At 36.9% G+C, this 16,319-nt stretch overlaps 2 protein-coding genes across 2 annotated transcripts; both read right to left on the bottom strand.

Annotated features, from left to right (window-relative positions):
• Positions 1-1,514: 1,514 nt before the first annotated feature.
• Positions 1,515-1,982, bottom strand: PAAG_11521 (hypothetical protein; the record flags this gene model as incomplete). Its single annotated transcript, XM_015847158.1, has 1 exon — positions 1,515-1,982. The coding sequence occupies one exon, from the start codon at positions 1,980-1,982 to the stop codon at positions 1,515-1,517; it is 468 nt and encodes a 155-aa protein (XP_015703182.1).
• A 3,420-nt stretch (positions 1,983-5,402) lies between these two features.
• Positions 5,403-6,575, bottom strand: PAAG_02597 (hypothetical protein; the record flags this gene model as incomplete). Its single annotated transcript, XM_002795075.1, has 1 exon — positions 5,403-6,575. One exon carries the CDS (start codon positions 6,573-6,575, stop codon positions 5,403-5,405), a length of 1,173 nt encoding a protein of 390 aa, XP_002795121.1.
• Between the last annotated feature and the right edge of the window lie 9,744 nt (positions 6,576-16,319).

The following is a 16,319-nucleotide window of genomic DNA, read 5'->3' as shown; positions in this document are numbered from 1 at the left end:
GAATAATAAGTTGATCATAAGTAGTATATTTTATAAAATTGTAAAAAATCTTAAATAATAAAATATTATAATTATTAAAAATATAAATATAATATATAATCTTATATAATTAAAATAAAATTATTATAACTTTAATGTAGATACAGATAAATAGATATTTGATTGTCAATTAGATAAGCTATTTGAGCAAATACTAAAATAATTTCTAAAAGATAAATTTGAAAAAAACTTTATTTATATAGCTTTTTTTCTTAGTACAATTGCTAGATAATTGCTATATTTATATGTTTTTCATATATAGAGTATTTATAGAGTTGTTTATTATTGTTTAAGCAGTTGTAATTATTGATCATCTCAGTTTGTATGATTATACTGTTAAGAAGATTAAATATAAGTCTGTTTTACACTATTATATTATCTTTTTTTGAAGCTTAAGCATGTTCTCATGCTGGTAGATTATCATTTATTTTATCTGCTAAGTAGTTTTTCTTTTTTCAAGCCTTCAGTCATTTATTTAATTATTTTAAAGACTCCGCTTTTGTTGAATTTATAGTAAAAAATTATCAAATCAGATATGATAATCTCTTTAGATTTTATACTAAATACTATGTTAAATCTTTATCAAATTTTAATTATTTTATTCAGTATTGAAGCTTTTCATAGAAGACATAGCTTGTTAAAATATTCTCAACTTTTTACTCATTTTCTCTTTGTATCTTAACTGATTCTGATGTCTCATTTAGTTATTCTGGTAGAGAATCATTTACAGCTTTCTATAGCTTATCAGAAGAGAATATTGAGTGAATTTTCATGCTGTTCAGTAGTCTTAGTCTGTAGCTATTGTCAACTCTTTCAATAATCTCAAATAAATCTTCATTTTACTTTATAAGCTTTCTACTGAGGTGTTGAATTCTATAGTTCTTAAGTAACAGAAAGATCTTATTTCTTATCTCAAAATTTGACTTCTAACAGTGCTTGTTGATCTGTAATTTTATAATTTTTTGCATCTTTTTTATATTATCAGCTATTAGCTTTCAGATCTTCTTCATTTGAATGATGTGCTGTCAGACATCTTCTTGTTTAAACTTCTCTTCTCTAGATAATGTCTTTAGCAGTGACTTTCAATTAAAGAATATTAAAAATTTATATTTATATGCAGTTAGAAAGAATATTATCTCAATTGATTTATTTATCAGAGCTTTATATATAGATGAAGCTTGATCATTAGATATTGATAGTGTTAGGGAGCGAATGCGAGCTGCATAAGAAGAAAGACTCTCTGCGTTGCTAACTGCTATATAACGAAATACTAAGCTTGATGGGATGAAAGGGGGTGCTGGGGGCCTGCGTGGATTATAACCACCTGCATGGTCGTGTGGTCACGTGATATGGATTAGGCCTAATCGGGCGCCGAGCTTAATCCGACGTCGAGTCTAACCGGGCACCGGCCTTCGGTCGGGCTCGGTCGGACGCTGAGCCTAACATCACCCCCCGGTCTAGGGGCAGGCATGTCCTCATGCCGGTAGGTCGTCATCAACCTCGTCCTTCAGGTAGCTGTCTGTCTCCCATGCCTTCAGCCACTCATCTAGTCGCCTTGGGGGTCCAGCTTTTGTAGGGTTAGCCTCATGGAAGTCGCGTATGGCGTGTGGTGATCCTTTGAAGTCGCGAGCGGGGTACCATGAAGAATCCTCATCAAACCCCTTCCAGCGCACCCGATACTGCAGCTTGCTCCGGCTTATTCTACTGGCCAGTATACGATCTATTTCCCATTCATTCTCACCATCTATTTCAATTGGGTCTGGTGGTCTGATAGTCTGGCCAGGTAGAGGGTCTCTGGAGTCCTTGCGTAGCTTGTCTGGGGAGAAGATTGAATGAATTTTCATTGTTATGGGGAGGTCCAGTTTGTAGGCATTGCCCACCTTTTCCAGGATTCTGAAGGGGCCGGCATTCTGCTCTGCCAGTTTACGGCTTGGTCGATCCATCTTGTATGATTTCAATGTTAGATAAACAAAAATCTCCTACTGCAAAGTCAGGCTCTCAATGGTGCTTGTCAGTCTGCCTCTTCATCTGTTCCTGTGCTGTCTTTATGCCTTTACTCGCCTGGTTCCAGATCTCTCTCATTCGGTGAATGAAGCTCCTTGCTGCTTCTCAATTTCTTTTCTCATTCATGTCCAATTTCTCCGCCAGTGGTTGCCAGTCAAATGACATTCGGGGTTCATATCCATTTGCTGCGAGGAAGGGGGAGATCCCTGTGGAAGCGTTTGGGGTAGCTGCGGAGGCATGGTCTATAATGGGCAGCCACTCATCCCAGTCGTCTTGGTAGTAACTGACATAGGGGCGAAGACGGGTGGCAATGTATTGATTCACCACTTCTGTCTGTCCATCAGTTTGTGCATGATGCGCCGTTGAGAGTTTCAGTTTTATGCCCAGGATCTGTGTAAACTCATCCCAAAAGCTTGATATGAACTGGGGGCCTCGGTCAGAGACAATTGAGTCAGGCGCCCCATTGTATGAATAGTAGAATCGAATGAATAGTCGGGCCAGCTCCTGGGCTGTAACTCCCCGGGTGGTTGGAATGGAGATTGTCTTCTTGCTTAGCCGGCATACTATGACCAAAATGGCATCATAACCTGTTTTGCTTTTCGGCACGTCCATGAAGTCCATTGCAATATGCTGCCATGCCCGTTCTGGTATTGGTAATGGCTTTAGCAAACCAGGAGTCTTATCTCTTGGAATTTTACTGATCCGGCACACATGGCAGTTCCGAATATAGCGTAGGACGTCTGTCCGCCAGGTGGCCCACCAATAGCGTGATTGCACCAGGGCCAGGGTCTTTCGTCCTCCAGGGTGTGCTGTTGAAGCTTGATCATGAATTTCCTGCAGTAGCTTGGCTATCAGGGTTTCCTTTTCCTGAACAGGCACCACTAGTCTTCCATTGTACCGTAGCACATTGTCCTCCATTGTATAGGGACTATTCTCATCATCTGCCTGCTGCCGCAGGGGCTCAATTGAGGTGGCTGTCTTGTTTAGAGACACTATGCATTCAGCAATGCTCTCTTTCTCTGAGGAGTTGATGCTAGCAATGTCTGTAGAGGGAGTGATCTGGGGGTCGAGGGTCTCTGGTCCTAGGAGGATCTGCATACGGCCGTCCTGTTGCCTTCTAACCTGCTCAGGCCTGCTCAGTGCGTCTGCTAGCAGGTTGGCCTTGCCTGGTCGATACTTGATCTCAAAGTAGAAACGGGAGAGGAACTCTGCCCAGCGGGCTTGACGTGCATTCAGCTTCTTGGTAGTCATGAAGTATTCCAGTGCACGATGATCAGTGAGGATCTTGAATCATTCCTCCTGTTGTAGTCCCTCAAGCTCTGCCCGCCATTCTTGTAAGGCCCGGACTACTGCCAGCATTTCCTTATCATGAACTTCATAATTAAGCTCTGCACCATTCATTGTCTTTGAATAGAAGGCTACTGGGTGCCAAAGGTCATTTTCAAATCTTTGACTTAGTACCCCAGCCACTACTCCGTCAGAGGCGTCAGTCTCAATACGAGTCTCCCGCTCAGGGTCATAGTAACGCAGTGTTGGAGCCTCCACCAGCTGCCTCTTCAGTTTTTCAAAGGCTGATTTGCATTCTGATGTCCACACAAATGGGGTAGTCTTCTTTGTCAATTGGTACAGTGGCTTTGCGATTCGGCTGTAGTTCCTTATGAATCGTCGGTAGAAATTGCCAAATCCTAGGAATGACTGGACTCCTTTGACTGTGGTGGGGGCCTGCCATCTCACAATGGCAGCTGTCTTCTCTGGGTCTGCCTCAATCCCTTCTGTACTGATGATGAACCCTAGGTATTTTGTCCTCTGGACTGCAAACTCACATTTCTGGATGCTGGCTTGCAAACCCGCTGTCTTTAGTCGGTCTAGCACTGAGTTTACCTGCTGCTTGTGCTCCTCCAGATTCTTGCTATAGATTAGAAGATCATCCATGAATGCTGTCATAAACTTGTCCAGGTAGTCAAAGAAGATACTGTTAACAAACCGTTGAAAGCAGGCAGGGGCGTTTGTAAGGCCAAAGGGGACCACCCGATATTTATAGGTCCCGTAGCGGGTTCTAAAGGTGGTCAGGTCCTCAGACTCAGGGTCCATTCGGATGCGATGGAACCCCTGCCGAATGTCCAACTTTGTAAAGTATTTCGCCCCATTGAGTCGGTCCATCAGCTCATCTATCAGGGGCAAGGGATACTGATCTCGTTTGGTTATAGCATTCAGCTTGCGAAAGTCAACACAGAATCGTAGCTTCTTCCCACTACGGGCAATCAGGATTGGGGAGGCGTAGGGGGCTGAACTTGGGGTGATGAAACCCTTTGCTAGGTTGGCTTCAAGGTAGGTCTTCACTGCCTCTAGTTCCTCTAGATTCATCTTATATAGAGGCGCATGTCCAATGCCCTGGGTGAGGTCAACATCAGGCTGGAGCTCTATTTTAAAATCAACATTCTTCCGTAGGGGGGGCAGTTCATCTGATGCTTTCTTTGAGAAGCAGTCCTCCCGGCCTTTCAACCATTCTGGTAAGTTGCTGATCAGCTCCTCATCAGACTCATCCTCAGCTCCCACTAAACCCCACTTCTCCTCAAGCTGTTTATCAATTTCATACAGACTGGTTATGAAGACTGTTGACTTCTTGTTCTTCATATAACCATGGAAGGAAGCAGCCCCAATGAAGTTCATATCCATCATCTGTGGTGCTGTCTCCTCCCAGGTCAGCCCCTGCCTCGTCTCAGGCATCACGACTGAGCTGGTCCCTTTCAATCTGCGGAGCTGAGCCTGATGCTCCTGTCTGATCTCCTCATCCAGCTTGATCTCTCTTCGTTCCACATCCGCCTGATGCTCAGGCTTGGGGTCTGGGCGCTTCAGTACTGACCAGGGTACTATCTTCAACATCGGCTCCGCCACCTGTTCAGGGATAGACCGTTCACTCGGCCAAACCAGGCGTTGGTTTTTAACATCAAGCCATATATCCTGTGCTGCCAACCACTTCCGTCCCAGGATGACAGGGTGCTGGCCTAGGTCTGTTACCAGCAGAGGGACATTCTGAAATCTCCGGCCATCCACCCAGAGGTTTAGGGTCAATGTGCGGTCTATCACCCCGCCGGGGGCGCCATTGTATCCCTTCATGCGGCATTTGAATGGGAGTTCTTGAAACTTCCTATCAAAGAATCTTGCCAATTCTATGGCATATCGGGTATCAATAAAATTCGCTCCATTTGCTCCAGTATCAGCAAGAGAATTTGTAGAAGTAGCAATTCCATTGTAGGCTAATTTGATTGGCACATTAAAGCTTTTCCCCCCAATCAAGTCCTTCATCTCAAACCTCTCACAGACTATTGAACTACCTGAGGTGGAGTCTTCTCTCAGGCTCACTCTTTTCCTGAATCTGCTGAGGGCTCAGGGGCATCATTCCCTGTGAGCTCAGCAATCACCTGCTGGGACTTCTGCTTTGCAGGGCAGTTCCTGGCAATGTGGCCTTTTTCCTTACAGTAGTAGCACTGAATATCCGGACGAGAGCTCAAGGCCTCCTTCACAGTAGGGGATTTTGTTGTAGAGATGCTGGGGGGTGTTTGACTGTTGGCGGTCCGCAGGGTGTTCTGCTTGAAGGTATTAGGCCCATTTCCCCGCGAGCTCTTTGATTTCTGGGTGGCATTGATTGTCTGGAGGGTGTGAGCTGCCTGCGCACAGATTTTCTGAAACTCAGCATATGTATCAGTGGTCGCATTGGCTACTGCTACCATCTTCTGGAGGTCAAAGGACAGCTTGTCATTGAAGTCTGTCTTGTAGTCCCCCCTGGCAATCTTGGCCTCACCTGCCAGGTGTAAGAATTTTGTGACAAATTCATGATAATTGTCCCCATTGCGCATAATCAGCTTGCGATAATCACTCTTGGCATTTTGCAGCTTGTTAGCATCCTCATATATTGACTTGAGGTGCTCAAATATCTCTTCTGCAGTCTGATATTGCTCGGGGTGGTCCTCTTCCATACGGGGCGCAATGTGACGTGCCGCGTCCCCATCAGTCCGGTTTTCGATGTATGCAATCCTCATGCGTTCAGTAGGGTAGTGGTCAGCGTTCTCCCGGAGCTTGTTCTTCATCCGGGAGAGCCAGTGTTCAAATTTTGGCTCCTTGCCGTCAGTGAGGTGTTTTGGGTCATCAATCTTGACAGACCTCCGGGTAGTCTCAGAGGGGGTGACACCTCGACTTGCTGCTTGGTTGCTGACTGTCATGCGGACCAGGGTGTGGCTAAGTTCATCGCGTTCAGCAATTAGCTCATCAATCTGGCTTTGCTTGACAGCGGCCTGGTCAGTGGCGTTGTTCCGTTCCATCCTCAGACGTGTGATTGTATCCCTTAGTGTTTTTTCATCGTCAAAGATGCCATCGAAGATCGCCGCCAACTCATTATAAACACGGTCGCTGTCCGAGTGGATTGCCTCTCTGAATTCCTCAATTGAGACGCGTGGTTGGTCAGTTGGTCTTGTTAGGAGGTATCGCCAGTCCTTTCGGCCCCTTCCAGGGGGTTGGGAGCCTGTGGTGGCCATCTGATGTTGGATTGAGCCGTTGTCTTCAACAGTGCTGTTGTCTTAGCAGTTGATCTGACGCGTTGTCAGGCTCTGAACTAGCAGGTTCTAATTCAACTGAGGCACTCAAGTTTTCTGCTGAAACCTGAGTGAGAAGGTAGAAGGGAAGCTTAGTATTGTGTTAGGGAGCGAATGCGAGCTGCATAAGAAGAAAGACTCTCTGCGTTGCTAACTGCTATATAACGAAATACTAAGCTTGATGGGATGAAAGGGGGTGCTGGGGGCCTGCGTGGATTATAACCACCTGCATGGTCGTGTGGTCACGTGATATGGATTAGGCCTAATCGGGCGCCGAGCTTAATCCGACGTCGAGTCTAACCGGGCACCGGCCTTCGGTCGGGCTCGGTCGGACGCTGAGCCTAACAGATAGACAATTTCAGTCTGATCATGTGTTTGTATATGATGAGCTGATGAAAGCTTCAGCTTAACTTTTAATCATCTGATGAACTCACTTCAGAAGTTTAAAGTAAATTGTGATCTATGATCTGACACAATTGAATCTTATAAGGGGCTGAACACCTAGATTTGCTCTGGCTGGCTGACTCAGCCTAGTCATTGTTTGCATGTGCGCACGTGATCATGCTACGCAAGCTTGCTTAAGCTTGTGTTCTCATCTCATTCTTTTCTTCCCTTTCCCAAGCAATTCGTCCTTGTTATATAGGAGGACTAGCCTCTAGTTCTTAGAGCTTAACTCTTTACATTATGAATTGCTTCACTCCTTTTATTGATAGGCCACTGAGAGTCTTAATTCTGTATCATGAAGCTCAGCAAACATGCTGATATATGATAGACTATTGAGAGTCTTAAATCCTACATTATGAAGCTCAGTGATAGCACTAGTATATAAATAGACTAAGTTAGCAATCATGCTAACAAATGAATGAGCAACATTGAAAATGTCTAGCTGAATGAGATAAAGTGGCAGACTTGTACAATGAATACACAAATGAATCAACACAAAGCAATGAGCAGGGATACTCTAAGCAGCTTTGAACAACAATGAATGATCTTTCTTCAACAGCAGGAACAGGTCCAGTGTGAGAACAGGGATTTAATAGCAGCTCAGCAAGCTGAAATAGCTAATCTACAACAAGCTTTGAACACCTCAACATCAACTTTCTCTCAATTAAACTTACAATTATTTATTGTAGTCAGAAGATCAAAGACCAAGCTATCAGACTGTGAGAAGTATGATGATTCTAATCTGAAGCACTACCCTCAGTGAGAGCTAAAGCTTCAATCAAAACTTAAGATCAATGGGAAAGCTTTAGATAATAATAAGAAATGTACTTGATATATGTACTTGAGACTAGAAGAAATAGCAGCAGCTTGAGTTTATCTCTGAATTGAGAATAATAAGGACAAGATTAACTTCACAGTAGAGAGCTTACTGAAGCAGACATGCATGCTCTTTAGTGATTTTGCACAATAGAAAAAGGCTATGCAAAAGCTCAACAATCTATAACAGAGTAGAAGAGCTCTCTTTGACTTTCTACTTGAATTTAATCAGCTACTGCTGAAAGCTGGTGATCATGAATGAGATAATCATATTAAAAAGAGGTATTTGAAATCTGCCCTAAGCATGGAGCTGAGAGAAGGCATGATGAGTGTAAGAGAATCATCTCTATACAAGAATTACTGCAAGGAGCTTAGATTAGTTGATCATCAACTTTCTGAGCTTAAGACTTTAATACAGTGATCTAAATATCATGAGAGCAGATCTTTTTCAGATCATACAACATCTAATCCACACTTTTCACTTCATCATGCTGTTTTTGATTGACAAAATTAGTCTCAAGCTTCCACTGATGATCTGATGAATCTCTCTCCTGATGCTGTGACTTCAAGCACTCACTACATCAAATTGATAAATCAGACAGAGATTAATTGATGAAAAGAGCAAGGTCTGTGCCTGAGATGTGAAGCTAAAGATTATATGATTAAGAGTTATCTGTTCAAACCTCTCAGATGCCCTGCCACTCTCATGATAGCTAAGGTGATTCATAAGCCAGTACTGAATAATGACAATGTGGATATGAGTGAGAATTCAGGAAAAGAGTAGCTCTAATCAAAAGACACTAGAAGGAGCAAAATAAGAAGCTTATGAAGAAGCAATGAAGAAGATTTAAATCTAAGATGATATTCAAACCCTTCACTGTTGATACTCTACTAGATAATGCCTTTTTGACTAGAGCAATAATAGATAGTAAATGTAATGTCTATGATCTTATTTCTCAATTCTATATTAATAAGCATAAGCTTCTGTGCATTGAAATTCCCTCTGTTAAAATAACCAGCTTTGAAGACTCTATGGAACTCTTTATAAGCATGATGACTGGCATTCAAATTGATATAGATGATCACATAACTGAACAGGCCTTTCTCTACATGGTGAATGAGTTACATGGTCATGATATGTATCTAGACAACCTCTGGCTGGCCCAGCAAAAGGCGACCATGATCCTTTATCAAAGAATTGTGAGATTTGAAGAGAGTGGTATAGAGATAGAGTCTAGTTCAAATGCAAAAGCTAATGTAATTTTCATCTCTGCCATAAGCTTCTCTATGCTTGCAAGCACTTGAGAGAAGTGAAACATTGAGATCTTCACTGTCAGTTTGACTGACATTCAAAAGACTCTAGAAGTGAAATCAAAGATTGATCTTAGAGAAAAGCTGCCTGAACATTATCATAAGTTTTTAAATGTATTTGATAAGAAAGCTACTGATGCTCTACCCTCACTTCATGACTCAGATAGAGATCATGGGATTGAACTGATTAAAAAAACTGATGATAGTATAGAACAACCCTCTTAGAGCTTACTATATAATATGTTTTGAGAGGAACTACTGACTTTGTGAAAGACTCTTACAAATTATCTAGATAATAGTTTTATTAAAGTGAGCAACTCTCCTGCAGCTGTCTTTGTACTATTTACAAAGAAGTCTGGGGGTGGACTAAGATTCTGTATGAACTATCAAGCTTTTAACAAAATCATCTGAAAGGACTGATATTCTTTACCATTAATCAGTGAGACTTTACAGTGAATTAGACAGGCTAAATGATTCACTAAGCTGAACATTATTGCAGCTTTTCACAAGATTTGAATCATGGAAGATGATGAGTGGATGACAGTCTTTAGAACCAGATACAGACTATTTGAGTGGCTGATTACACCCTTTAATTTGGCCAATGCTCTGAGCACATTTTAAAAATATATCAACTGAGTATTATATGGATATCTAGATGACTTCTGCTCAGTCTATTTAGATGACATTTTGATATTTTTCTCAAGAAGCTTACAGAAGCATTGTGAGCATGTACAAAAGATACTTATGTGTCTATAGAAAGCAGACTTGCAGGCAGACATCAAAAAGAGTAAGTTCAAGATGAATAGTACAAAATATCTTGAATTCATCATTGAAGCAGACAAGGGTATATGAATGAATTCAGAGAAGGTTGAAGCTGTTTTGAAATGAGTGACATTTACTACTCTTAAGAGTGTATAAGAATTTTTAGATTTTGTTAATTTCTATAGATAATTTATCAAGGATTCTCAAAGATCATGACCTTACTGACAATTCTTACATGCAAGAATATTTCTTTTTTTTAGATGAGCAAGATTGAGAAAGCTTTTAAATATCTAAAATCAATGTTTATCTCTGCTCTAATTCTGCTTCAATTTGACTCTGACTATGAGACTATATTGAAAACAGACTTCTCAGATTATGTCTCAGAAGAAGTGCTGCTACAATATGATGAGCAGAGCATTCTACACTTATGTGTCTTCTTCTCTCACAAGCATTCACCTGCAGAATGCAACTATTAGATTCATGATAAGAAGTTATTAACAATAATTGAGTGTTTAAAGAAATGGAATACTGAGCTATGAAGTGTAAAGAAATTCAAGATCCTCACAGATCATAAGAATCTAGAATACTTCATGACTACATATAGACTAAATGAAAGACAGCTATATTGAATGGATATTTTCTATCAATTCAACTTCAGAATTAATTATCAGCTAGAGAAGTTGAACACTGAATCAGACACTCTATCATAAAGAGAGCAGAACATGTTAAGAGTGCTGATGATGAGAGAATCAAGCAGAGACAAGCTCAACTACTTAAGTTTAATATACTGGCATCTGAAATGAAATCAAGAGTGACTGCTGCCAGTATGAAATTTGAGATGTCTCTTCAAGCTCAGTGAAATGAGACTCATAAAAATGATAAGATTCTGCAGTGTCTGAAGTAGACTTTTTGTGAGAAAAGATTCAGATTTTCTTCTGAACTTAGCATTAAGACCTCTGTCTCTGAGTGCTTTTTAAATGAGAACAAAGAGCTTCTCTTTTGAGATCATAAGTGAGTGTCAGACTTTAAACCTCTTCAAATCAGATTAGTGCACAAGACTCATGACTCATCTCTTACTGATCATTCTGAGTGAGAGCAAACAGTAGAAGTTCTAAGATATGAGTTCTACTGGTCAGACTATGTCAATGATGTAAGAAGAATAATCAGGAACTGTCATCTTTGCAAATCAAACACTGCATGAAGAGATTGATGTCAAGGACTGCTTAAGCCTCTTTTCATTTTTGAACATATGTGGCAGAAGCTTTCTATGAATTTTATTGTGAACTTATCAAGCTTTAAAGAATATACAAACATTATGATTATAACAGACAGACTGACCAAGAGAATTATATTAAAAGCAGTTAAGAAAACTGATACAGAGATAGTGACTAGAGTATTTCTTTACAACATTATCTCTTAACATGACATCTATAAAGCAGTAGTGTCAGATTAAGGGTCAGCTTTCACAAGCATGTTTTGAACTCAGATGTGTAAGAAATTAGACATTAAGAGATGACTTTTTACAGTCTATCACTCAGAGACTGATAGAGCTACAGAGTGAATGAATCAAACTCTAAAAATCTATCTACACAAGTATATTAGCTTTCAACAGGATGACTGGTGTGAATGACTCTCTCTGGCAGAGCTGATCATCAATAATAGAGATGCTGCTTCAACAGATGTAAGCTAATTCTTTTTAACACATCTTTTTCATATCTTCTTCATTGATGTAGCTGATGCACCTCCTGTTGAAATATCATGTAATCTCATTGAGTTTGCAGATGATTATATGAGAAAGATCTGTGAAGTGTTGAAGTGAGCTCAAGTAAAAATGACAGATGCTTAGTAATCTCAAAAGAACTATATAAATAGATGAAGAGACTCAGCTTCAAGCTTTCAACCTGAAGATAAGATCTGATTGAGTTTAGAAAACATAAGAACTAATCACTTGTGCAAGAAGCTGAATGTGAAATACAATCAATATACTGTGCTCAAAAAGATAGAATCTCATGCTTACTGATTGAATGTCTCATCTGACATTCACAATGTCTTTAATGTAAAGTTTCTACATGCTGTGATGACAGATTCCCTGTCTAGTCAGAGGCAAACTGACTGGCAGTCACTTACTATAGAGATTCTGAAAGAATCTGAGTTTGAGATTGAGAAAATTTAAGGTGAACAAACCTACCAGAGAAAAAAGCAATATCTTGTTAAATGAATAGGTTGAGCTGAGTCTACATGAAATGACACAAGTCTCCTACAAGAAGTGAAGGCTTTGGACACTTGGAAGGCCTCTCAGCAGGCAAAGTTAGGTGTAAAGAGGGCTTTAAATAGTCATAAAGGCCCGCAACAAAGAGGGAGAAGGGGGGTATTATAAGGGGCTGATATAAGGGGCTGAACCCCTAGATTCGCTCTGGCTGGCTGACTCAACCTAGCCATCGTTTGCACGTGCGCACGTGATCATGCTACGCGAGCTTGCTTAAGCTCGTGTTCTCATCTCATTCTTTTCTTCCCTTTCCCAAGCAATTCGTCCTTGTTATATAGGAGGACTAGCCTCTAGTTCTTAGAGCTTAACCCTCTACAGCTGAACCCCTAGATTCATTCTGGCTGGCTGACTCAGCCTAGCCATCATTTGCACGTGCGCATGTGATCATGCTACGTGAGCTTGCTTAAGCTTGTGTTCTCATCTCATTCTTTTCTTCCCTTTCCCAAGCAATTTGTCCTTGTTATATAGAAGGACTAGCCTCTAGTTCTTAGAGCTTAACCCTCTACAAATATCTGTTTCATCTGCATTTAGGTTAAAGTTTTAACATAAAAGCTATAAACTAACTTTAAAATATATATTAATACAGTCTTTTTTTATAGTTTCTCTTTTAATTTTTAATTAAAAAATTTTAAAAATTAAAGATCAGCTTTAAAATAAAAAGATTAAAATCAATATATTTCAAAAACTTTTAACTTAAAGGTTCTGAAAAATATAATCTCATAAATTAATATAAATAATTATATAAAATACTACACTATACTTTTTATAATTAAAAATAAAATTCTTTAGATATTAATCATTTAAAACTGCAGTTAGAAGTTTATTTTAACTACTTTTTACACTGCTATCATTATTACATTTATTATTATTATAGACTAATAATTAAATATAATATATCTAATCTTTTATATTAATATTACTATAAAGCTGTTTAGAATCTTTGAAATCTTCAGCACTGATACTATGATATCAAAACTTTCTATACTAGCTTCTTGTTCTCATACTGCTTATCATACTATTTATTAAAATACTTATCTTTCTACACTACTTATCAAAGTATTTTAGAATCAGTATCTCTTAAAGAATTAATATCATCTTAAGATTCAGCACTTTAAATTAGTATATATGATGTTAAAACTCTCTATACTAGCTCTTTGCCCTCATACTACTTACTAAAGCACTTATCTTCATATTACTTATTAAAGTACTTTAGGATCAGCATCTTCTAAAGAATCAGCATCATCTCAAAATTCAGCATTTGAGATCAACACAAATCAGCATTTCTCAAAAACTAGTTCTTTAATATCAATACTTTCTAAAGAATAGAATTAGCATTTCATGAAGATTCAGATTACTACATTATTAATTCCTCATTTTATAAAAGATTAAAGATAAAATTTATTATTACTCATTCATATATATAAATATTCTAAATTCTCAAAGTTTCTTTAAGAGATTCAGTGATTAGCTACTATTCAATTCTACATATATATTTCATTCATCACTATTCTCTTCTTTTCATAGCACTTATAGCATCTATATATATACTCTTTTATGATTTTAGTTATAGAGCTTCTTATACTTTCTTTTGATATTTAGTTCATTCATTTTAATGTTCTCATAGTTTCTAATCACTTTAATAAAAGTTGTATGTTAAGTCTATAATAATAAATCTGAAATATAATTTATGTACTGACACCTTATATATAATATTCAATGAAGAAGTGTGTATAGAAGACTTTTTATAAACAATCACTAAGTCTGACTTCAGAAAGAAATACTGAAGTATTTTTTATATTAATTAATGAAGAGATTCAGATAGTTCAATAAAAATAAAAATATCAAAAGATATACAAAAAGATTCTTGAACTACAATAACAAGTTAATACTTTTAGTGCATAACTTCATATCTATAGAAGCAAGCAGCATAGAGTAGAGTCAACAAATCACACTATTAATATCAATTTTACTTCTTTCAAGCCTTATTTTATATCAATTCAAAAACTCTCAAATGAGTTTAATGTAAAAAGTCTCAAAAAACTAAAAGACTTTATCTTCTCAAGTCTTATCTTCTATGTTTATCAAAGATATTACTTTGAAAATGATAATAAATACAAGATTCTTGAAGTAGTAATATATTTTAATATTAAACTACAACAGAAATGATAATAATACTATATCAAACTAAAAATATCAATTATTTAAGATGAATTCTATAACTAAATTCATGCTAAGATTATTGACTCAGATAAGACAAGTCAGAACTATGAGTTGAAATATCAAATATTGAGATAATCTGAAGATCAAACTGTTCATAATTTTGTATTTACTCTTCAGTCAATTGAGAATCATCTCCTTGAGAAATATAATGATTATCAGTGAAAAATACATCTATTTAATAATATTCTACTCTCTTTTTATATAGAATTTGAGAGATATATAGTCAAGCTGTGTGATCTCTTCTATGATACTTTTATCACAAAACTGTATATTGTGAAGAGCAGTATTTTAAAGACTATTATATTAGTAAGTGCAATTATATAATAAAAGAGTGCTCTTTGTAAAAAATATTTACATAATGATATATTAATAGCACTCAAGAAGAAAAGCTAAAAATATAAGAAGTGTTCTGACATCTGATATAATATTCATTGAAGCTTTACACACTTCAATACAGACTACAAGACTTAAAAGAACAAGTTCTCTGAAGACAAATTCTTAACTTTAAAGTCTTCATCAAAACTTTCTTTTAAATCAAATTCTAAAGAGGTAAAAAATAAATAAGAAGTGTCATTCATGCTGTAATAACAACTTTTAATATACTCAAAAGTTAGCAATTACTAAGTTTATTTTTTCCTCTTCATGTCTGAATCTCAACACTAATAGAAGATATATCAATTTTTACTCTTATCAATTCTAAAGCTCAGACAAGTTTTATTAATAAATTCTAAATCAAATCACATAAATTGCAATCAATAGAATTACATATCATATAGAATAAAGAAATTTAATAATTATTAAATATATTTATTTAAAATTATCAATTTAAAAATAAAAGTCTTAGATAGTAAAAAAACTATGATCAGAGAATTTTATTTTTTTATATTATTAAACTTTCAGACTATGATATAATACTAAAATTTCTCAGACTCAAACAATTTAATCTCTTCATTGATTGAAAAAATGAATAATTTTATTTCTATCAAAAATTAAATAATTAAAGATAGCTCTGAGTACAACAGATGCTGCTAATGAATTACTCACTGATGCTTCTGACTATGTACTTACAATAGTATTTACTTCAATCTCACAGACTTTTAAGTCTTTTCCTAAAATCCTAATGCTGTTAGAAGTCAGCTTATTTGCAAATACAGCTTTTATCAATGATCTGTCTAACTATGTCTAATCATATATATATTTTTTCTCTAAAAAGAGTATATTCAGTACATTTGTATCTAATACAAAGTATTTAATTGATCTTAAGAAAAAAGTTAAATTTTTATTCATGTATATCTACAATTTCTTTGAAACAGAGCTGAAAACTTTTCAGAACTATTTGAATAGTATATTAGAAAAAAGCTGAATATCTTCTTCTCAGAGATCTGCAGATACTCTCATTCTCTTTGTTTTAAAAAAAAATAAAGATCTATAACTCTTTATAAACTACAGAAGTTTGAATTATCTCATAATCAAAAACAAATATTCATTATCTTTTATAAATAAGATATTAAATAGATTTTCTGAAGTATAAATCTTTTTTAAAATTAATCTTAGAGATGCTTATCACAGAATATATATTTGACATAGTGATAGATGAAAAATAGTATTTCATATATAATATAATCACTTTGAGTACAATATTATATCTTTTGAGCTTATAAATACTTCTGTCATCTTTCAAGTTTATATAAACTACACTATAGTAGATCTTTTTAATATATACTGTGTGATTTATTTAGATAATATTTATATCTATTCAATCTCAATGAATGAGTGTAAAATATATATACAAAAGGTACTTGAACAACTAGATTAAATGAATTCATTTGTAAAATACATTAAATATAAGTTCATTAAAAATAAAATCT

Source organism: Paracoccidioides lutzii, assembly GCF_000150705.2.
Source record: "Paracoccidioides lutzii Pb01 unplaced genomic scaffold supercont2.6, whole genome shotgun sequence".
In the NCBI taxonomy this organism is placed as follows: domain Eukaryota; kingdom Fungi; phylum Ascomycota; class Eurotiomycetes; order Onygenales; family Ajellomycetaceae; genus Paracoccidioides; species Paracoccidioides lutzii.
Note: the sequence above shows the minus strand (reverse complement) of the source record. Positions and strands in the feature narration are given on the sequence as shown.